This window comes from Cyprinus carpio, chromosome A2 (genome assembly GCF_018340385.1).
Source record: "Cyprinus carpio isolate SPL01 chromosome A2, ASM1834038v1, whole genome shotgun sequence".
In the NCBI taxonomy this organism is placed as follows: Eukaryota; Metazoa; Chordata; class Actinopteri; order Cypriniformes; family Cyprinidae; genus Cyprinus; species Cyprinus carpio.
The window spans coordinates 10,389,119-10,413,008 of record NC_056573.1 but is presented as its reverse complement, the minus strand read 5'-3'; the positions used below and the strand labels follow the sequence as shown (position 1 = coordinate 10,413,008).

At 37.8% G+C, this 23,890-nt stretch overlaps 1 protein-coding gene and 1 pseudogene across 2 annotated transcripts; one reads left to right on the top strand and one right to left on the bottom strand.

Moving 5' to 3' along the window:
- Positions 1 to 382: 382 nt before the first annotated feature.
- On the bottom strand, positions 383 to 6,735 carry LOC109103045 (protein odr-4 homolog). Of its 2 annotated transcripts, none has more exons than XM_042771976.1 (14): positions 6,598 to 6,735; positions 5,807 to 5,912; positions 5,592 to 5,729; positions 5,402 to 5,497; positions 5,049 to 5,155; positions 4,893 to 4,929; positions 4,667 to 4,804; positions 4,449 to 4,544; positions 4,312 to 4,371; positions 4,080 to 4,211; positions 3,485 to 3,572; positions 2,819 to 3,004; positions 1,548 to 1,670; positions 383 to 1,240 (listed from the first exon to the last, which is right to left on the bottom strand). In XM_042771976.1, the coding sequence occupies exons 2-14, from the start codon at positions 5,903 to 5,905 to the stop codon at positions 1,173 to 1,175; spliced, it is 1,368 nt and encodes a 455-aa protein (XP_042627910.1). In that variant the 5' UTR covers positions 5,906 to 5,912; positions 6,598 to 6,735; the 3' UTR covers positions 383 to 1,172. The 2 variants fall into 2 exon arrangements, with proteins under 2 accessions (XP_042627910.1, XP_042627919.1); XM_042771985.1 differs by having other exon boundaries at positions 4,080 to 4,205.
- Positions 6,716 to 23,890, top strand: part of LOC109103065 — a 25,270-nt pseudogene continuing 8,095 nt past the window's right edge.

The following is a 23,890-nucleotide window of genomic DNA, read 5'->3' as shown; positions in this document are numbered from 1 at the left end:
CCCAAAAATGAAAATTCTGTCATCATTTATTCACCCTCAGGTTATTTCAAACCGTTTCTTTTTTCAGTTGAACACAAAAGAAGATATTTTGAAAAATATAGGTAACCAAACAGTTGATGGTCCCCATTGACTTCCATAGTACAGAAAAAATACTATGGAAGTCAGTGGGTACCATCAACTTTTTTTTCTCCAAAATATTTTCTTTTGTGTACAACAGAAGAAATAAACTTATACAGGGTTGAGACAACCCAAGGGTAAGTAAATAATGAAAGGATTTTTATTTTTGGGTTAACTTTAACCCTTTAACTTACATTACCGTCATCACAAAAAAAGTTTTCAGCAATTGTATTTCATGCCAAAGGGATTTTCCGCTCAGTTAAACTTAATATAACATTTCCTTTATGCCTTTAATGCTCCACCGTTACAGAAGCCAGAAGAAACTGGTTTGATAATGACATGACAAATGGCACATTGACAATATACTGAAGAAAGCAACAAACGTGCAGGATGACAATGAACATTTTTCTTTTAATCTGTTATTAATGTGGCATGAGACGAAAACATGCCACTGGTGAACAATTTTCAAAAAAAAAAAAAAAAAAAAAAGGAAGAAAAAACAAAACACATAATTGTAATTTACACTTTAACCGGTATATTATTACTCAAAAATGTTTAATATATATGTATATGTGCATTATATATATGTATATGTATATTATCTAAACTATATGGCCATAAACATGAGAATAGCCTCTTCAAATTAGCGGGTTTGTCTATTCCACTAATTTCAGTTATAAATTTCAATGCAACATTAGAAGATTGCAATCTGGAGAATTGTGTGCTTACAACTTTGGGGCAACAGTTTGCGAAAGGCCTTTTTCCACCACGACACACAAAGCCATTTTAATAAAGAAATGGATTGATTGGTCTCTTGATGAACATTTCATTTCAGAAGAATGGCTACAGAATGAACCCATCAGTAGGCATCAGTGCGATCAGGCTGTGAATGTTAGAGACATACAGTAATTCTCTCGATTGCCATTGTATAGTATAACATTAAGATTTGTCTAGACTCAAATAGCCAAACCTACTGATTATAAGGGAGTACTCCACACACTCACTTATGCATACTTATACACTCACTCATACAAACATATTTTCTATTTCCATTGTCATTCATTAAAATACAGTAGTGATGTGGCTGTGGCAAGGAGAGCAACGGCTGCTGTTATGGCCACACCTGTGTATTTGAGAGAGAGAGAGAAAAGAAAGAGAGGTCATCAGGTCGGTGAAGACGGACCACTGGGAATGTGAGAATGTCTCCAAGAATTAAAGGAATCACACCAAGAAAAATATGGTCACATCCGCCCAACTAACATCTATAGACTGTATCATTATACAGCGTATTGTTATCGTTAACTTTATCGTTGAGCCCCGTTTAATACCATGATAGAAAAAGAGAGACTTATTTTATGAATAAATTAGTTACTCATAGAAAAATAGAGCGTGATCTATATTAATAATTATGTATAATGTTAAGCACTTACCAGCATAATATTGAGGGGCTTTCTGATTTTTGGGATTTTCAGTTTGGACTTCTGAGAAGACATGCTTACTAGAATCATCACTGGGGCTTTCAGTTATCTCTGATCCACAAACATTGGAAAATACTGGGGGAAAAAAAAAAAAACATGCACAAACGTGTAAAAAATTTAATTACTAGGTATAGTAGACTTGTGCCACTAAAGAGAAAGAAATGATGCAAGAAATTTTTTTTTTTTTTCCAAGGTGGAGATTGTGTCAGAAACGATATCCCAAGTTCCCCAAAGGGCTTGTTAACACAAGGGATCAGATAGCCTGCAGCTAATCCTATTACCTCTTCCACATTCTTCCTTTTTAACCATACATGGAAACCATATGAGGGCAAACTTAAACTGGTCTGAACAAGAGGCAAGGTGTAGCTGGCTATTATTTTGGAGGAGAAATGAGGCAGGGTGTGTCAAAAGAGGTCTGTATGCACCCATTTTGACAAGGCTGAACCTTTGGTATTCTATAAGTCACACACCTATACACATTCTTCACTGTTTAACAATAAAGCCCCTACAATCCTTGTGTTCAGTCATCCCTGAATCCTAGTGAGTCTGCAAGGACTTGCTCTCCATTTCCTAGTGACACATCTGAGGTCCACTTAAAAAAAGCCTAGAGGTGATACAATCCATTACCACAGTGCAATTCCTTAAGTACCGGCATTTCATTATTTAAATAAGCCATCTTATAATATGAGAAACTTAAATAAAGTGAGATAATTAATTAACCTAGGGCTGCACAATTATGACAAAAATCATAATTGTTGATTATTCCCTTGAAATTGTAATTGCGATTATTAATTAGAATTATCACAATTTACATTGAATGATATTTATACCATTGTTTGATGCAACGGCATGCCGTATTTTTATATGAAAATAAACAAGCTGAAAACACACTAACTGAAAAGTTTCTGTGCTGTTCTATAGTAATGTCAACTATACATCGGATTGGTTTCTTCTTTAAATTATAAAAAAGTAAAAATATGAACGGCATTCTAATGTTATACTAAAACTAAAATTAAAATATTGGGAAACACCCTTAAGATAACATGTAGATAGAAAAAAAAAACGCATCTTAAACATGCAGAATTACATAAGTGGACTATGAATGATTAATTGCCACTTTGAACGATTACGTAATTGTGGCATCCATAATTGTAATTGCGATTAGAAATTTGATTAATTGTGAAGCCCTAAATTAACCCTAAAGTCACATATGGGAAACATACATTGATTGCCCTCCAAACTAGTATCTATGTCCTCTTCTGGTGTTTTGCAGTCCAGCATCTCTTTCAGACGCTCGGCCACATCTGCTGTACTTTCATCTGGAAACATGTAGTCACACACAGACAGACCGGACACGGGCACTGGTGCAAACACACGCCGAGGAAGAGCCTGCTGCCCACTGCACAGACCTAGAGAAACAATATGGGCACTTATGTCTTGAATTATGAATACATTTATTTTTGTACTATGTCACTCAATGAAGAGAATTGTGGCAAACTACTGCCATCTAGTGGTCAAATTGATGTTAGCAAAAGTTTGTTGTGGAAGCGATAGTGCACCTAAAAAGTGAAGATTCTGTCATCATATACTCACACTCATGTCATTCCAAATTTGAATGACTTTCTGTCTTCTGCTGAACTTTAAACAAGATATGTTGGTAACCATTTTTATTCCCCTCTTTAATTATATGGACAAAATTGCAATGGAAGTCAATGGGAATCAAAAGGGTTACTAATATTCTTCACAATATCTTCTTTTATGTTCCTCAGATGAAAGTAAGTCATAAACATTTGGAACAACTTGAGGGTGAATAACTTATGACAGATTTTTCATTTTTGGGTGAACTATCCCTTCCAACAGCACACGTAAGACATGATGGACCACTGTACCTTTGTGACTCCCTTCATTTATTAAAAGATCTTCCAGAAACATCTCTACTCTGGAGCAAACCGTGTTTATGATGTCTCTCTTAATGGCCTACCAGTACAAAGAGAATATAAATCAGTATTAATCTTCTCAAAGACTCCAAATGCATTCAGGCATTACAACATTATAATGTACAGTATATTTTATACATATGTACATATGTACATATATATATATATATATATATATATCTATATATATATATACATACACACATACATACATACATACATACATACATACACACATACATACACACATATATATATATATATATATACATACATATGTATATATATATGATTTTTTAATTATTATATGTGTGTATATATATAAATATAAAAGAGTATTTACTTTGAGATTTTTTAATTATTAGTTTTTGAAAGATTTTAAGTGAGTGTTAGATAATGCCAATGGTAAAATAGGGGAAATGAGCACTTACAATTAAATATCCAATATCAGTATATTTGATATATATATCAAACTGTTTCATAACAATATGGTAGTGATATATTGAACATCCCTAAGCATAAAGCAGTATGAATAGACTTGAATGACCTGTGCTGCATGTCTGGCTTTGGGTTTGTTATTGTGGATGTAGGCCCTGCAGTGAACCACCCCTCGAACCTTCACAGAGCCGCTGCACAGCTGAACCAGAGCACTGCTCCGCTCATCCAGCTCTGCCTGTTCCTGTCACATTGATATACATATTATATATTCGACAATATCCACATATATGCCCCATTGATAATCTTCATCAGAAGACACTATTATAAGAGAAGCCGCTCACATCAGAGACAAAGATCCGTGCTGGCAGTGTCTGACGATGGGTTGTTTTTGGGTTCTTTTTCTAAAAAAGAACAAACATGTACCTCAGCTCAAATGAAGAATCAGTATGACAGAGGAATGACAGAATGAAGTTTTCACCTGTCCTGATACGAGTTCAGAGTCATCTAATGCATGTCTGCCATTTATGAGACAGCAAGCAGCCTCAATCTGTTTAGCCCACCTCCTTAGACCATCCTGGACAAGGGAGGCAAAGGAAAATTAAACTAACAACATATCAACCTATTATCAAATCTACATTCACCACAAAATCCTACACAAGAAAAACACTTCTCTTGTTTTCCATGCACCCGTCTCACCTTCATGCACTTGTCTGTGATATCAGAAGAAGATCCTGTCATAGGGATCTGCACATCCACCGCAACAGAGCAGCTCAGCATGGGCCAGGATGATGAGACACCTGTCTGATACTTCCAATCTGCTGGCTTGGCCGAACTCTAGAAATGCAAAAGAATTAAAACACAGCTTAATACAACACTATCTGCCACAAGATTCCAAGCTTTAAGACAAAAAAGTGTCTCTTACTTTTGGATCTTTTACATCAAATGTTTTGCAGACAGTTCTGTAGATTTAAAGTCAAGGATCATGCAAACATGTGCGGGTATTCATACAGACCGATGCTTTTAGATCACGGGGAATATACTTATGTAGGGTAATAGCTGGAGGGAGTGTAAAGGATACTTCTTTGTTTTGGAGCAGATATGCAGGGTGACTTGATCAGTCACATCCTCCTCTGACAGTTCCCACAATCTTCCCTTAGTTATGTATTTATCCATAGCAAATATAAGCTACATAAAGAGAACAGAGCACAGAAATAAGTGCTTAAGTGATGATGGCCTACTAAATCATCTTTAATAAAATAAGCTAAAATGTGTTCCAGTCAATTTCTAAATGATTAGTATAAAATAGTTTAATTGAAATTAATTAAATTATTGAAAAAAAACAATTAATAATACATAAAATTAATAAAATAATGTTTAATCTAACAAATAAACAAATTAACAGATAAAAAAAAAATACATCTAAGTCCATACCCTTTTTAATGCATTTTGGGCATCTTTGGAGAGTTCAGGTGGGGTTACTAAAAACAGGCCAAGAATGCAAAGACCTCCTGGTAACATGCGGGACACCTAGAATAGGGAAAGTCAAAATCCTTAATTGTACAACTTCACAGTAAAACATTTCAAAGCCACTATGCATGTTATAAGACATCATGCTAATCACCTGCTTGGCATGTTCTGTGACCCACTCCACATCAATGTCATCCAGTGGGCTGACCCCTCTCGAAGCCTTCGGCTGCCCCTCACTCTCCCTGTGAGGAGTCTGCACAGCCAGCACCACAAAATCTCTCTGAGGAGAGGACTGTGAAAAGAAAATAAAGGAAATATAGTTGTGTGTGCACTGACATTATTATATATAAATGAGTTTAGCATCCTTACTTGACCAGCCAGGAGTCCGGTCACACATGAGCCGGGAGCTGTCTGAATCCCAACAAGATATTCCTCCACAGCTTCATCTACAAAGTAACTCCTACCCATTCTGCCTCTAAACACGCAAAAGAAAAAAAATAAAGTAATAATGATAATAGTTCAATAATGTGCCTTATTAACCTGCTTGCAACTGCAAAATAACAATGTTATACTGTTTATAATGTTATACTTTTATACTGCGTTTTCACTGACAACATATTTACAATTGGACAAGTATTGCTGCTGTTAAGGGAAATTTTATTATTATTATTATTATTATTATTATTACTACGAGTACTATTATTATCTATTAAGTGCAAATGAGAATTTAAATGAGTGTCAAACTATTTAATGGCAGTAAATAACAGTGAAACAGGAAAAAAAGTTTATTTAGTCAGCCTTTTGATCATGACAAATATTGTGTGAAATAATTTGCATATTATGGCCGATAACCAATAAATATTATGAAATATTAAAATTCAATAAATACAAGAAATACAAATAATTGTTTTGAACCACACATTATAACATACAGTATGAAAATCTAATATAGTTGTTTTTTTATGTTTATTTTATTTTGAGCAATCACTGTTTCTACAGCTTAGCTCCAAAATGAAGAGAAGCAGTTCAATGTCCAACTCTAAATGACATCAAAAAGTAAAACATTTAAACGTCTTTAAACACATAGAAAATAATGACATTTTAGGAAACATACAATATAACGTCAGAGCAGCGGAAAATATAGCAATCTTCAAACGCACCTTGAGATCACGCTCACTTCTTCAAACAGCTGTGGACCCAATACGTGACAAATCGTCGCATCAAATACACGCTCTTCAGTTCAAGAGACCTGATTGGACAATACGTCTGTAGGTCCGTGCTGCTTTGCGGCTTGAGTTTACGACGTAAGGGCAGCTAGCCGCTAATGCTAACTGTTGCAGTGTGTCGGAGAGATGGCGGCACTTCTTCAGCAAGCGCTGGAGAGAACCGAGATAAACAAACTGCCGAAAGCGATTCAGAACAAGCTCGAGAAAGTTCTGTCAGAGCAGCAGACGGAAATAGACTCGCTGAAATCACAGCACGAGCGATATAAAGCAGACTGCGGTGAGTAACGGTAGCAGGCGGGCCAGAGAGTCATTCAGCAGCTGAGTGTCTTAAACACTAGTGTATTGCCTGAATAGACAGCATGTGTAGGCATCATAAATACATTTGTGCTGATCCGAAACATTGAGGAGCAAGTTGTCTGCTTAATTAATCTGGAGTTAATTCTAAGATGTAGTGGCACACCAAAGAAAACGTGTGGATCATGTTTGTCTGTTTTTTTCCACTTGAACTTTTATGTGCGTTATTGATCTGCTCTCTCGATACTAGAATGCTATGTGAGCATATAAAGCCTTTCTTGATAACCTCAATCATAATGAATTAATTTTTATAACGGTTCTTTCTCTCTAAACCAGCAGTCTTAATCATGTCAGTATGAATTGTCCCAGTAAAAGCATGTGTCATATTTTTAATGAACAGAACAACAGTATTTTAGTCTTGAGAAGAAGCTAGCTGAGAGTCAGGAGCAGTTCTTGTCCCAAAGTAAAGAGTATCACAGTATTAAGGAGGAGAACGGCCGCCTCGGTAAGTACCGTACATTATGTTCTATTTTTAATATTTGGATTGTGTTGATGCAGTATTGCTGTATAACATAATGTGTTTGTTCTTTCTTAAAGTGGAGGAACTTAAGAAGCTAAAAGATATAGAGGAAGAGCAGGGGACAACGCAAGAGGTAACAATGAGTCTCACCTGTCATGCTTCATATGGACCGTCATATCTGAGCAGTTAAAGATGATGAAAATATCTCAATGTCTTTGGCTTTCAGAGTAAGCCTCCAAGAGCCAAATATGAAATTGAGGCAGAAAACAGAGAGCTCTCGCGGTCGCTTGAGAAGAGATCTCAAGAAGTGGAAAACCTCAGCGGTACGAGTCATTTATGACAATGTTATTATCGACTTTGCATTGTTTGCATTACTTAATCAACAACATTTTGAGCACTTTTTAGTTGCTAATAGTGTTGTACCAAAATGTCAGTGCAAATGCATGTGAAATTTCACAATTCTCAATACCACAGCAAAAACTATTATGCTTTTGAGCTCTGTTCTTTGTTTAAAAAGTTAATATTAATTTACATTACCATCCAGTAGTGTTTGGGGTCATTAAGATTTGTTTTATGTTTTTGAAATTAGTCTTTTATGCTTACCAAGGCTGAATTTAGTTAAAAATACAGTAGAAACAGTAATATTGCTATAAAAAATAAACAGTTTTGAAAATATTTAAAAATGTAATTTATTCCTGTGATGCATAGCTGAATTTTCAGTAGTCATTAGTCCAGTCTTCGGTGTCACATCTTCCTTGAAATCATTCTAATAATGCTGAAGAAACATTTCTTATTATTTTCAAGTTTGAAAACAGTTGTGCTGCTTAATATTTTTTGTGGAAATTGATTTTGTGGAAAGTTCAGAGGAACAGTATTTATATGAAATGGAAATATTTTGTAACATTTCAAGTTTAGCTTGAACTTTGAACAATTTAATTCATCTGTGAACGGTAGTGTAAATGTTAGCAAGCCAAATTAAAAACACTGGAATGTAGCCATTAAGTATTTGTAAATAAATGTAATTTTAGTTTTAATCAAGTGAACAGTTTGTTAGAAACAAACTGATTGCTCACATGTGAAGTTGAGTTGGTATTTAGTCCTAAAGTAGCCCTAAACCAATGCTTTTGACATCCAGAACAGCTAAAATATGTCTTAATGTTATTATACAGAGGATCTTAAACGTCTCAATGACAAACTTGTGGAGACCAACACAATCAAGATGGAGCTCCAGCTTAAACTGGATGAACTTCAGTCATCTGAGGTTTCCATTCAGGTGAATAGTGACTCTCATTCTCATTCTGTCTCTACAATGAAATCATTCATCTGATCATTGAGTCTTTGAGTTGATTTTTTGAAAGGTTTACTGTGGTTCTTTCTCATCAGTATCGTGAGAAGCGAATGGAACAAGAAAAAGAGCTCCTTCAGAACCAGAACACATGGCTGAATTCAGAGCTGAAGAGTAAGACAGATGAGCTGAACTCATTATCCAGAGACAAGGGCAAAGAGATCCTGGAGCTCAAGTGCTCTTTGGAGAGCAAGAAGGAAGAGGTGTGAGGGACTTTTGAGACCCTTATTTATCAGTTGGGCTATATTCTTATTATATCACTTATCTGCAACAATCGTATGTACTGTTTGTTATAATCAGGTGACCAGACTTCAGGACCAAGTGAACACGCTCAAGAAAAACAATGACAACATGCAGAAGAGTACTGAGGATCTTATGAACAAACTCAAAGAGGTTCACTATTACCTTCCTGTTCATAAGTAGTTTACCATTTCACATGAAATAGAAATTCAATAATGGTTGCATTGCTTGTGTTCTATTTTTAGGCTAAAGACCAGCGGGCCTCCATGGAGGAAAAGTATCGCAATGAGCTGAATGCTAACCTCAAACTCTGTAATTTGTACAAGGTCAGTTGATGTTGATATTTGTTGTGCAGGTCCAGGGTTAATGTATGATATAATTACGATCTGAATCCTTTTGTGTGTTCACAGAATGCAGCAGCAGAAACTTAAGAAAACAAAACTGAACAGAACAGTAAAATAGCTCAACAGAAGAGCTCAACAAACTGTTGAAGGAGGCGATGGAAGGTGTGAAAATTAAAAATGCTTCAGTTAATTAATATATTTATTTATTTATTTTGTTCATTCCTGTAACTCAGACATTAGAGAATGGCATTAGCAACAATGGTCATGGGTTCAATTCCTATCAACTACACTTAACATACAATGTAATACTTATTAATCAATCTAACCAATGTAGCCATTTGTTATTTTATGCAAGGTTATCTAATTTTTTAATTGTAGCATGCTTCTCTGAACATCTATGTTCTTATTTTGGGTTTATTTGCTAATTTTCTGTCATTGCTTTACATTGAATGTTGTGTCGAGTTTAGATGTTATGTGGTGCTAAGCAGACATACTGCTTCTTTCATCAACAGCCAATAAAGGCACAGACAAGAAGCTGTCAGAGCTGCAGAGTGTGAGGGAGAAAGCAGAGTCTGATCTACACGAGAAGGTCAGGCATCTAGAGAAAGAGCTGGAAAATGCCAACACGCGACTTGCAGACTTTAAGAGGAGAGGTAATGAGCACAAAACCTAAAACCTCTTTGTTTTAGGTTTAAGAATCTTTTCAGAGTAATTAGATTGAACTTTTGATGGGTTTATGGGAAGATTTTAGGGTAAATCATGTCATTGTGCAAGACTTCATTCTGTATTTGTGTACTTCAACAGGCGTTCCAGCTCTCACAGAAGAGGAGCTGACAAACCTCTCCCCAACTGCAGCTGCAGTGGCCAAGATTGTTAAGCCCGGCATGAAGTTAATGGAGGTATAAAAGATGTTTATCACAAACTAATTCAGAATTTTGTGAAACTGTGTATCTTTATGAGTAACTTTCCTATATTTGGCTCTCAGCTGTATAATGCCTTCGTGGAGGCGCAAGACCAACTGCATCTTGAGAAGCTGGAGAGCAAGCGTGTGCACAAGGTTCTGGATGAGATAGTTCTGGAGGTGGAGAACAAAGCTCCCATCCTGAAACGCCAGAGGGAAGAATATGAAAACATGCAAAAGTCCATGAGCAGCCTATGTGCCAAACTAGAGCAAGCTATGAAGGTTTGCACATATTTGCTATAAAGGTTTGCACAGAAAAAACATGATGGTTATTCAGTATGACATTAATCTGTGTATTTTCTCTTGTATGTCAGGAGGTCCATCGACTGCAAAGGGAGATCGATGAAGCCAATAAGAGAGCTTTGGGGCTAGAGAGAGATAAGCAGAGATCAGAGAGACAGCTAGCAGACGTGTCTGAACAGGTAAGCCACACACTGTCTGTCTGCTACAGTAAACATTGAGATGTAATACCTAGGGGTGAGCAATATGTATTGTTTACAATAATATTGGAACTGTTGTGGTGCCTTAAGAGTGCACATTATCTCTGTGTGATATAGCCTAGTAGTATGCAGTTAGAATGATCCCAAAATGCAATAAATAGGAGCAGAAATGCCCCTGTATGAATTTTTGTCTCTATTCCTATATGGGTTCCCACAGGTCCTTGAATGTTTGTGAATCTGAAAGTGCTTGAATTTATTTTGTGCGTTTTCTGGAAAAAAAAAATCCATATTATTCCCTCCGGTCCGCTAATGTGTTATTTCACCAACACTTCATGGCCTATGCTTGCTTGATTTACGTTAGTTACGTGCATTTACGTGTTACATAAAGTGTTTCCCGCATAAGGTACTTTGTGTTGTACATTGCCATGATATTCATACGCACACGAAACTACTACGATGGTACTTCAAAGTTTTAGAGAGACACCGTGAAATTAATGTTGAATTGCTTTGCTTGTTAAGATTATGTAAACCCATGAGGCAAGAAAAACTTAAAAGCATATTCATATATCTTAAACCTCCTGGTTACATGAGCCTGAGCTCTTTTCAATAAAATTCATGCAAAATAGGGTTGCCAACCACTCCGTATAGCCTAATATGAAATTGTCCCATATTTAAGGTATCAGATAGGCGTTGCGTATGAAAGTTATACGGAATGCTGTTTGTCCCGTATTCGCAGGCATACATCATATGGCCATCTAGACCATACAAATAAAAAATTAATCATTCTTTTTGCACAAATCATTGTTTGATATTCGAACGTAGCCACTCAAGGAAGGCTTTAAGACCTTGCAGCTGGTTGTTCTGACTTCACAGCGAGCGGGGCTTGTGCTAACAGCAATCCCCTTCACCATCCGCGTTTTGATTTCACCAGATCAGTTTGGGTGAATGCAAAGAACATGATTATTGATCATAAGCACAACATCTAGCTAGGCAAGAGAACATGCAATCTACCTGAGGGAAGATGTCTTTCAGTATTGTAAGTTAATGTTGTTAAATAGAGAAACAAAATTACACATTTTTAAAATTGTAACTTCTAGCATATTCCTAAACCTAGACCTCATTAATATTGAAGAACAAATTCAAGCACCAAAAGCAGCCCACACACTCCCAAGCTCTTTAATTGAGAAAAAAAAAAAAAAAAAATCATGAATTTATTGGCTACATGGTTGCAATAACATTCTATTTCAAAATTTTAAATGTCATTGTTTAAAAAAAAAATGTTTTATTGAAGTTTCATAGATGTTCAGTTGTTATCTTTTCAACATTTTATTCCATATTCAGTGCTTGAAGTGGGCCGGTACTTCTATATTTTAGTCTTTAGAGTACCTGGACTTCTTTTGTGCGTACCGCCACTTCTGGCATTTTGCTGGTACTCTGAGTAAAAGCGTCAGTGTCTGGGTAATTAGAAATGACGCTATATAGATCACACTACCCAGGCGGCATCACTTCTCATCTCGACTAATCACGTGAGTGAATTCAATAGGTCTACCTCATGTGTGGGGTGCCAGAGCATGTCAGGGGAGGCACGTCGAGTAGTAAAATTAATTAATTAATTAAAAAATAATGAATTATTGATTACTAATTTGAATCAGTACTTTATAATGAAAATAATACCTTAAAAATGAAAAGAAGCCTTTTGCAATCACATCATTTTAAATCGGTAAAATCCTGGAAAGTCCAAGGATCCAGTAAATGAATTCAGACAGTCAGTTCAAAACAGCGCTAATGCAGAGAAAACATGGCAGATTTCATCAGAGATTGTGGAGAGAATAGTGACTTACGTCCAGATGTCATTAATTTATTCTGTTCAGTGTGTATTTGGCTTAAAAGCAAGAGTGTTTTATAATAGATGCTGGCTGAAGGTGGTCAGAGGTTTAGCTATTCTGAATGTATCCATATAGTAGGTTTAGTTCTCTTTGGCGTCTCCCTGTTTGGTATCGCAGATTGACTTGTGCTAATTTGTATTGAAAACTTTTATTTAATTATTGATTGATTTTGGCACCGTACATACATTGTGTATTATTAAAGTACTTATTTAATATAAATAAATAAAAAGATAAATGGGTGGGGGCGGGGGTGAGTACCAGCACTTATTTTTTTTCCACTTCAAGCACTGGCCATATTGTATGTAATTTCACAGTATATTCACCTCCTAAAATACTACACCACTTGTGCAGTCACAGTTCTATAGAGGTAAAAATTTGTTCAGGCCAATGCTTTTTGTATAACAAGCGTGAAATTTTTTGTATGACATTAAACTTTATTTTTAGAATAATTGTACATAGGTTAAGCAAAACAAATGTGATTATTTTTATATTATTACTTTTTTACACATATATTTACTTTTATACACATATTTAACTGTAGACACGGAAATGACACTCTGTGTGGTACAGAAAAAAATATTATGAGAATCCCTTTTTCTGTCCCTTATTTTCCTGTAAAGAATCACAGTTGTCCCTTATTTTCATTTTCTAAAGATGGCAACCCTAATGCAAAAGTTAATATCAGATCATTTTAGAATACAGTATAGGGTGTTCTGAATATTCTTCAGTTTTATGCAAAACAGAAATACAATAAATAGAATATCAGATCTCTGTCATATGGCCAAAAATCAATGCAAAAAAAATAAATAAAAAAAAATAGCTTTTTTGCATAGTTGTGTTTGACACATGAAAAATGTAACAATGTATCTTACAAGGTAACACAATGTAACCTTACTCTCACTTGAAATGTGTCCCCACATTAAGTCCTTGAATTTGAAGTTAACCAAGGTGTGGGAACCCTGGATGTAGTCAGCAATATCACACAAGCAAGTGTGCTGTTTTCCCAAATATCAGCACGATTAGAAATGTGATGTTTATTTAACTGTTGTATAAAATCTATCAATTATTATTGTTACTTTTCAGTCACAGTGTTGTCAATATTGTCTGTTTCTGCTCTATTTCTCAAACGAAAAGTGTGTCCAACAAAACTGCAACATAAGAACACACAAGAAACATTGTGTGTCTTCAAATTTTTTATTTTTTTAATTTTGTTGTTGTCAGTATCGCAAACCCTATTAACACCTAGTCTCAGCCTCAGACAGCATAATAATTCTTATAGCAATCTACATTCCACAGTTTTTTTCTTTTTTCTTTCCATGATTCAGGTTCGTGTGCTGCTATTGGAGGTGGAGGAAGCACGTGGTAACCAGGTGGTGCGTGAGGATGTGAGCTCGGCTGTGAGCAGCAGCTCTGAGGTCCAGGGCTCACGGCAGGTGGCTTTCCGCAGCGTCCAAGAGCTTCAGCAGCAGAACCAGAACATGCTGGCCCAGATCAGAGATCTGGAGGAGCAGAGGGAGAGAGACCAGAACCAGGCTAAGACTGCCAGGTACTGACCATCTACCTTACATTAGTGTTCATCTAAGAAAAGATCTTCCAGCACAAACATTGCCCTGCTATTCTGCAGTAACACCATGAAAATCAGTAAAAAAACAAAACAAACAAATGTTCTCTCAGGAAAACAGAGTTGGAACAGAGTCTAGAGAAGGTTCAGAAGGAACTGGAGCAGATCAAGGAGCAGCTAAACCACCAGAAGCAGCTGGCTGACTCTGCCACCCGGCAACGAGACATGTACCGTATCCTGTTGCAGACAGCTGGAGTCGAGCTTCCACCACAGGGTGAAAATTGACCCTTTAGACAAAACTGCCTCTCTTTTTTTTGTCTTTTTAACCCAAGTGTTAACTTAAGTGTAACTCGTTTGTCATGGTTATGTTCAGGTTCAGACACTGGATCTCAATCCACCACTGCCAGCAGGCCAGGACCCGTGGCCACCAGATCCACACCCCTGAGGGCTGCAGCTGCAGAATCTGTCCAGGCAACTCAGGCCAAAGCAGCACTTAAACAGGTTAGATATATTCACTTGCTTCGGTTCGCTTCACTCCTTCAAAAGGTTAGTTCAAAAATGAAATGTTGTTTTATTTCAATCATGTAAGCTTTTGTTGAATGGAGGCAAAAATTTGAGTAAATTATTACAGTTTTCTTTATTGGGTGAAGTATACCCTAAAAATGACTCCAACACAAATCTCATTTGGACATTCAGTATTGAGCATTAAACTGAACGTTTTCTCCTCATAGCTTAATGATGCCTTTACAACATATAAAAAGGAGAAGGCAGAAAACGACAAGCTTCTGAACGAACAGATTGAGAGGCTTCATGGTCAAGTGTCTGACCTGCTCTCACAAAAGGCTAAACTTTCCTCTCAGCTGGAGTTCGCCTACAAACGGTGAGCACAACTTTCCTGAAATAACTCTCTTTGCTGGCATTATGAATTTAAGTTGGATTTGAATGCTTTTACCTCACTCTAACCTGAGCAAAACAAGGTAAAGTCATAGCTACATGTATACCATTTATTGCATGTGGTTTAGGGTTGGGCCTATAGACGATGCTGATTGCTGATAGACATCACGATGTTGAGCCGGCATCGCGTTCCCCATCCCCCGCAATCCGCTGCATCCCAATACCATGTTCCGAAAGAAAATGACGTGTAATACAGAACCCCTAAAGGGAATAAATAGACAATGGGAGGAAAATTATATATTTTAGTATTTTCTCTCGCAGTTATATCATTGGGCAATTATACTGTATATAAATTGCCGGCATCAGGGAGCCACTACTATGCCTAGCATTGAAACTACTTTTGAATGCGCAATCACTTTTTAGTTTAAACCCTAATGTGGTTTTCATCTTCGTTTATATTATTTCTTTTTTTCTTTAACTTTTCATAAATGTAACAGATGCACATTGTTTTTCCAAAATATTAAATATGTGAATCAAAATGTTTGTGATATATAAAAAGTCGCTTACAATAGTCACAGACTGCAAGTTTCAGAACCCAATACTTACCAGTTCATGAATGAATTATTATTTTCTACCCTTCTGAAATGCCTGGGTTTGAAATCCAGAGACTTGTGATGATTCTCTTCAACACGCCCCTTAACATGCGTCATCATTGAATGTAATCAAGGAGGTGTGTTCTCTGTAACTCATGTTTGTCCCGTCTGGCTCAAACATATATGCTCTATCACAGTACGTCCCATCTTAAGCATCAAAACACACAGTGGGCAGTAGTTGTTTACTTCCTTTTCTGTAAGACGTAAAGGTCCCTTGAATTTGACTGTTTTTCACAAAGATTGACAGTGAGGATGGGAAATGATCATTTTTACAGATAGTGGACCATTTTTGGTGCAAAAACTTTGCAAACTTTATAAACTACATAGCTTTGTAACTATATATTATGAACTATATAAAACCATAACATAAAACACAATGCAGTTTTTTCAAAGTTGTGTATGTCAAAATACAAATCGAATTGACAAAATGAACATTTTTGAATAGTTATTTCATTTCAAATTCCAACTCGCATTTATAAAGGATTAAATACTTAAAATCTGAATTGGCCCCTGGCAGGTATGAGATGCTTCAGGACAATGTGAATGGCTTTAGACGAGAGACTGAAGCCCTACGTGAGAGGAATCAAAAGATGACTGCCACTCATCAGAGACATGAACAAATCATTCACACAATGACTCAAGATCTAAGGGAGGCCAATGAGAAACTAGCCATGGCTGAGGTGAGAGAAAGCTCAATGCACTGAATGGACTATCAGCAAACTATTCAGCTGGTATTCAGTTGTTGATTTATTTTATTTTTTTCCCGTCTTTCTGCCAGTTGCGCCTTGAGAACATCCGGAAAGAAAAAGACATTCTGAAGCAGGTGGAGAACAGACTGGCCCAGGAGAAAGAGTCCATCTTGACCGAGCAGCGGGGCCAGAACCTCCTGCTTACCAACCTCAAATCCATTCAGGTACAGTTTGTCTACCTATCCCTACCAACTTTTAAAATCACTCTTTGATATTTTCCTATTAACTTCCTCATTGTGTCACAGCTTACCATGGAACGCTCTGAGACCGAGACCAAGCAGCGCTACAGTAACCAGATTCAACGTCTGGAGAAAGAGATCGTCCAGCTTAAGAAGAAGCTGGAACAGGAGGTGGAACAGAGACACGCACTGGAACGCCACCAAGACGTAAGCTTTTAATATTCACTAACATTTTAGTAGGGGTGATTTTCAAATGTCAACTACTTGGTGGAACCGTCTACAACTGAAACACTAATTTCCTTCATTTCTTTTGATTAGACTCAGCTGCTGGAGGCTAAGAAGCAGTTGGAGACACAGACAGCACTACATCAGAAGACTAAAGAGCTGCTAAGAACTGCTGAACAGCAGGTCACCTCCATGAGGCAGCAACTGAACAACAACGAGAACCAGAGCTCAGCTCCTAAGCAGCCTGTCAGGACGTTACCCAGAGGTAAACACAGAAGTTAGAAGATGAAAGTGTGAGTGTCATATATTTTCCAGTGCTGTGTAAGTCATGGTCATGTTATGTGCAGTTTCAGCTCCTGGTGTTCCTCAACAAGAGGTGGACGAGCTCCGTGCTTGTCTACAGCAGGCCGAAGAACAGAACTCTGACCTGAATGAGCGTTTGAAGAATGCCAACACCAACCTAGAGCAGTACAGATCCATGGTGCTCAGCTTAGAGGAGTCTGTAAACAAAGAGAAGCAGGTATTAATCTGCTTCAACCTGTCCAATTGTTTTTACTACAAGTCCTAAGTGGCCACAGTACAAACATATTTGCCCCATGTTTCACTTATAGTTGGCTGAGCAGGCACGGACCTCCACTGAAAACCAGCTGAAGACAGCTCGGGAGTTGAACCAGCAGCTGGAAGCCCGGCTGGTGGAAGCAGAAAAGGAAAAGCTAGAGCTCCAGGAGGAGAAGAGGAAAGCTGTGGAGAGCATTGAAGAACGGGTATGAAACGCACACGGATGGCACGTCCATGCTTTTTGGAGTTTATCTGAATAGGAAAGTTCTGAAGATTGAAACCATTTGTTTAGGTGAAGGAACTGAAAAGGAGCTTGACCGACATGCAGACGGAGCTGCAGGATGCCCTCCAGAGAGCTGTGGAAGCAGTGGCCCAGGAGCAGAGAGCCACTCAGGACAGCAAACTACAGGCGAGTGTGATGCTGCTGGATCAAATCAGCTAATTATTTTTTCACACAACTACCCACTGATTTTCTTGGATGTTTACTCACCTGTGTCTTATTTTGGGCCCCAGGCTAAACTGGCTGCAGAGGCTCAGAATAAATACGAGCGAGAGCTCATGCTGCATGCTGCAGATGTGGAAGCCCTACAGGCCACCAAGAAACAGGGACAGCTGTCAGTACAGAGCTTGAAGCAGCTTGAGGAGAAGGCTCAGAAAGCTGCATCTGAACTGCGTCAGGGCCGTGTGGACTGGGAACAAAAAGAAAAGAGACTGAAGGTAAAATCTTGTGGTTGGCAAAGGTAGAAGAATTTTGTAAATGGAACTGGCTTATGCATAAAGATGTTAGATAGCCTTGGTGATCAGCATAAATGAAATACCTTTGTGCATTTCTGAACACACAAGATATTTTGAGTAATGTTTTTTTTTTAAGTAATCGTTTTTTTAATTTGTCCAGACAATGGAAGTATATTGGAACCGAGGCTGTTTAGTTCTCGACATTTTTCAAAATATCTTATTTTGTGTTCCATTTCAAGTTTGGAACGACTTCAGTAAATGATGACACCGTTTTCAGTTTTGTGTGGACTACCTCTTTAGCATAATAGCTTTTGTAGATCTATTGCTTGGTTGGCGACTTCTATATTGTTTCTTTTCAGGAAGAACTTTCTAAAGAACAGAAGAGAGCCGAGGAGCTGCAGAAGCAGAACACCATGCTCCATGATCAGATGGAAAACCTGAGCAGCAAGATCATTGCCTCCACCCAGCAGCAGACCGCTAGAGAGAGCAGTCTGAACATCTCTCTGAACGAGGAGGGCAAATCTCATGAACAGATCCTGGACATTCTCAGGTTAAACCTTCATCAAGCGCAACCCTCTCAAAGAATGACATGCTGTTAAAATGCCTTACAATACTAAACAAGATAGGGGTAATACTCATGTGGCCTTTCGTTCCCAACAGGTTTGTACGGCGGGAGAAGGAAATAGCTGAGACCCGGCGAGAAGTGGCGGAGGTGGAGACCCTGCGCTATAAACAGCGCATGGAGTACCTGGAGGGAGAGCTAAAGGAACTGCAGGATAGCCTGAATGTGGAGAGAGAAAAGCTACAGGTCTTAAAAGAAACATTAAACCAAAACCCCCAAAACATATCCAAATATTCTAACAAACTGACAAACTGAGAGCTCCACCAGAGACTTTTTTCCAACAGTCTTTTTATATATTTATTTTTTATATTAATTTTCTTTTTCTTTGTATATATTTTTATATTTATTTATTTGTGGGTTGTTGTTGCTGCTGCATGTTTAGGTTGGATAAGAATCAACATTTAACATCAAAGATGTATAACACGTGATCTGATTTTAAAAAAAAAATTGCGTATCTTTCAGTCAGTTAACATCTCTATCTGCAGGTAGCAACAAAGACCTTGGCACAGCAGGAAGACGTAATGAAGCGGATGGAGAGTATGAGTGCTCTGACTGAGACCAATAAAATGCTGAAGAATGAGAAGAACAGACTTGAGCATGAATTACAACAGACTCAGGCAAAGGCAAGTCTTTAAGAGCACATTGTGTGCGTCACTCCTTAGGACCATTTCCTGTCTTATTCTTTAGTTTAAGTGATCTTCAGAGGCCAAGAGTCAATCTCTCTTGCAGGCACCTTCTTTACAATTAATTAGAAATAATGTTGTTTTAAGAAACAAGAATTGTTGTCATTACAGTAAAAATCCTGAAAATATTTATATATGATATAAGAGGGGTAGTCTTTCAAATATCGTGTTGGACAACAGGAGGGCTTTAAGTCAAAAAGGTTGAGTGTCTTCTATTTGTTATAAAACAAGTCAATTATTCATTAAACATTACTCCCCTATAAGTAAGCTTTAATATAGAAGTCCATTTCTATGTGATTACAGATATATCAGTGCATATTTGTGTATAATATATTATATATTTGCTTAAATATCAGGGTTTTTATATTATAATAACACCCTGTATGTATGACATTGATTGTCATGTGATGTTGTAGTTGCGTAAGCTGGAAGCAGACATCAAGCCCCTGCAGGACTCCAATGCTGAGCTGAGTGAGAAGAGTGGCATGCTACAGGCTGAGAAGAGACTCCTGGAGGAGGACGTCAAGCGCTTGAAGACTCGAACACAGGTCTCAGGATCTCAGTGTTCATGCATGAATTTCTATACCTTGAATGTAACATGTAGAATCTTATATTAAACAACACCAGTATGTTTGACTGGTAGTGTGGTTTTCAGTATCTAACTCTGCGATTTAATTGGTTGTGCAGCAACTGCTTAATCAGCAGAAGGACAGTGATCAGGAGGAAAGTAAGAGGCTTCATTCTGAGAGGGAGGCCCATCTCAAACGCATCCAGCAGCTCATAGAGGAGACAGGGAAACTCAAGAATGAGCTGGCCAGGTCAGTGTGCTTGTTTAAATCATTTAACATTTTAAAATGTGAGAATTTTTGTTGTTGTTAGTTTAGTTCCAGAGGTTTTAACACAGCAATCTTCATTCTCTGCCTACCAAACAGGAGCCAAGCTTCAATCACAACAGCTCAGAGCCAGGTGCAGAACCTGCAGGAGAGCCTTGGGAAGGTCACCACTGAAAGAGACAATCTGAAGAAGGAGCTGGAGGCAAAGACCGTGGATATCCAGGAGAAACTCAAAACCATAACGCAGGTCAAGAAGATCGGCCGTCGTTACAAAACCCAGTATGAAGAGCTCAAAGAACAGCATGATAAGGTACACCAGTATTTATGGTGGTTGTTCTTTTTTCATTTTTACTAATTTAAGCAATGAAATGTCCTGAATTAATATGAGTCTGTCACATCTCTCTGATAGATGGTGGCAGAGGCTGCTTCTAAGCCAGCACAGGAGCATGAAGACCGTCAGGCCTCGGTGCAGGAGATTCAAAACCTGAAGAGCTCACTGAGTCAGACACAGAACAGAACTTCGGAACTGGAAACTCAGCTTGACAGCATACAGAAGGTACTCATTTAAGGCTTATTGTGCTGCTCTGACAAACAAGTCTACCTGTAGGTGGGACAAACTATTATGCGAGATGGTTCTTTCTTGCATTGGTATCCAGAGAGGCTAAAAATGTGAAGCCCTCTATTGGATCAAGCTGGAATTGCCATATATTCATGCTGTACAAGTACATGAACATGATAGAATATTAGCCTTTTACTGAATGTTGACCTCATTAGGTCTGAAACGCATTGTAAACCCATAAGATCAACCATGAACAAACCTCAGTTGTTCTTGCGGAAGCTTGAATAGGTTTGTGGGACACACAAGAACAAACCTCACTGGTTTGAGCTTCTCTGTACCATATTTGATGTGGTATATATGTTGATCATGTTGTTGTTTATATGTGAATAAAAGGCTAGATTAGATATTTCATTTTTGGGTGAACAAATCCTTTACGTCTGCGTTAAAATAAAACTTTCAAGAAACAAATCAAACAGTTAAAGCTTCCTCGAAATGATTGCTTTTACAGATCCACAGTTGTATAACCCTCCAGAGCACTGGGATGTCCGGTCTTGTGCTGTAAAAGTACTCAGCTCACAATCACAAACATCGCCATTGTGGGCTTCTCTGGTTTGGCTCACATTTTATAATTGTAATAAAAGTGTTTAATCCAGGAAGTGATGGAGTAATGGAGTGTTATTTGTTCATTAACTTTTGAGACAGTGAGGTGTGAAGTTAGTTTGATGGAGTGAGATGAATGTTTTTTTGGGTTTTAGTGGGCTTTTTTTTTTTTTTTTTTTTAAGTTTTTTGGAGGTTTTTGTTTTTCTTTTTTTGGGTCCTCTTTCATTGTTGCTTATGAAGTGTTTGTTGACTTCATAAAAGTGATGAAGTGAACAAACTCAATGAGACTGTCAGCAGTGCATTCAAAACATACGTGGTGATGTTTGTGTGTGCAGACGGTGCAAGAACGTGAAGCTGAGGTGAAGAGCCTGCAGGAACAGCTGGCACAGGTGCAGCCGGAGCTCAGCCGTCTGAGAGCAGAGATACAGGAGAAGAGTAACCTAGAGGAGCAGCTCCGACAGCAGATCGCTGATAAAGAGGAGAAGACCAAGAAAGCCTTCATGGGTGCCAAGCAGAAGATCAACCAGCTCAACAGTTAGTAAACCAGAACATGTGACAAGCAACTTTAATCTTGCTGGTATTCCTATGGTCCAAAGCAATATAGTCCAACCAGATAATCGTGACCATTTTTTGCAAGTTAATGATTTAAAGACGTCATGAACTGAGAAATCAAATTTCCCTTGATCTTTTGACATTTAACAGGTCTATGTACTATAAAAACATCCTGTAAGTTTCAAAACTCAAAACTTCCTCGTTAGTTTAAAAAACGCTTTTATTTAAACCAAGCTCAGAAAATGACTCATTTTGGTTTGTGCTAGTTTATGATGTAATAGTGTGGCTAAGCCCCGCCTCTGCAGGAGAACAATGCCTGCGTCTACATCACTGCCTCTTTTGCCCCGCCCGCTGATATGCACTTTTAGTAGTAGGACAGGAAATACTAGAACCATACAGATGTCATTGCAAGTTTATAAGACACTGTGTAGTGTAAGTTGTGAAAACTCTTTGAATTGAGTCTTTGAAAAAACTTTGAATTGCCTTCCTTGTGATCCTAACACATCAAGATCGGACGCAAGCACTGCTGCGTCATGTCGTGAATGAAATTCTCTTTTAGGTCAGAAACTGCGTGAATGCCTATATGTCATAAATAGAGCAGGACATTAGTTTACTGTCGGGGATTTGTTGTCAATCCGTTCCGCATCCAGTGTTAGACAGAATCATCGATTATAAATGGGTTCTGTTGTCTAAAATCCAGTGTAAAGGAGCTCCAGATCAAGTCATTGAAACACAGTTGGTTTGCTTTACTTTGCTACAGATTAATTTTTAAACAAGGCAATATGATGCAGACAAGGCATTATGATGCAGCACTGAGTCTGACTAGAATTAGTCTCGCGTAGCCAGACCTTCAGACTGACGGCTGAAGGTCTGGAATCCATGGCAGCTTTCATTGGGCAAGGCCCGCCCATGAGGCCGTTTGACCGACATGTCACACAACCAATCACAGTTCGTTTCGTTCAGCATCACATTTCGGGGCATGGAAATGTTGCCACAATAACAGACCTTAAATAAAAAACATACTACTTAAACTAAAGATTCTATGCTGCAAATTTAAAGATTCTAAAGCATAGAATCTTTAAAGATTCTATGCTTTAAATATTTCACATACTTTTGAAACTACAGTGTTTAGTTGATCCTGATAAGCGCTCGTCGTCACAGTTGTAGACACTATGGCTTTCTTCTTTCGTGAGGGAGTTTGGCGCCACGGAATCCTTTTTTCTGGCGGAATGTTAAAGAACGTGACACACGCCTCCCGGAAATCCTGTAGAATTCAACCAATCCGATGAAGACTTCGACACTCCTGAATTGTTTGCACTTTTGTGTCCCATATGCATCAGACGTTTAGCCAATGGTCCGTGGGCGTGACGTCTGAGGCTGAGACTAGACTAGAATGGGTCCAACAGTAATTGTTGCAAGTGTGAGTAAATGTGCTTCTACCACTAGCTGTTCCAGACTGTTTGATATATACTGAGTATTTATAGGTTTTTAATCCAAATGACCTATGTTGTTTTCAGAGAACGTCACAGCAGTCCATCTGTTATTTTAATAAACAAATCTTTTAGCCAATCATAGCAGTAGGCGTTTACTTGCGAGCCTTGAATGTGCCCCGCCTATAAAAACAGTTCTGCAGACAGGTTCAAAAACAGGATAGAAAATAGCCTTTTACTTCTAAATGGGAAAAATATTTTTAAATGACCATTTACATTTTTTAAAATCTTGGTTTACATTCCATATTTGTTAGCTGGTGTACTTCTAAAAATGGACATGTTTTGAAAATGTATTCTTTGTAA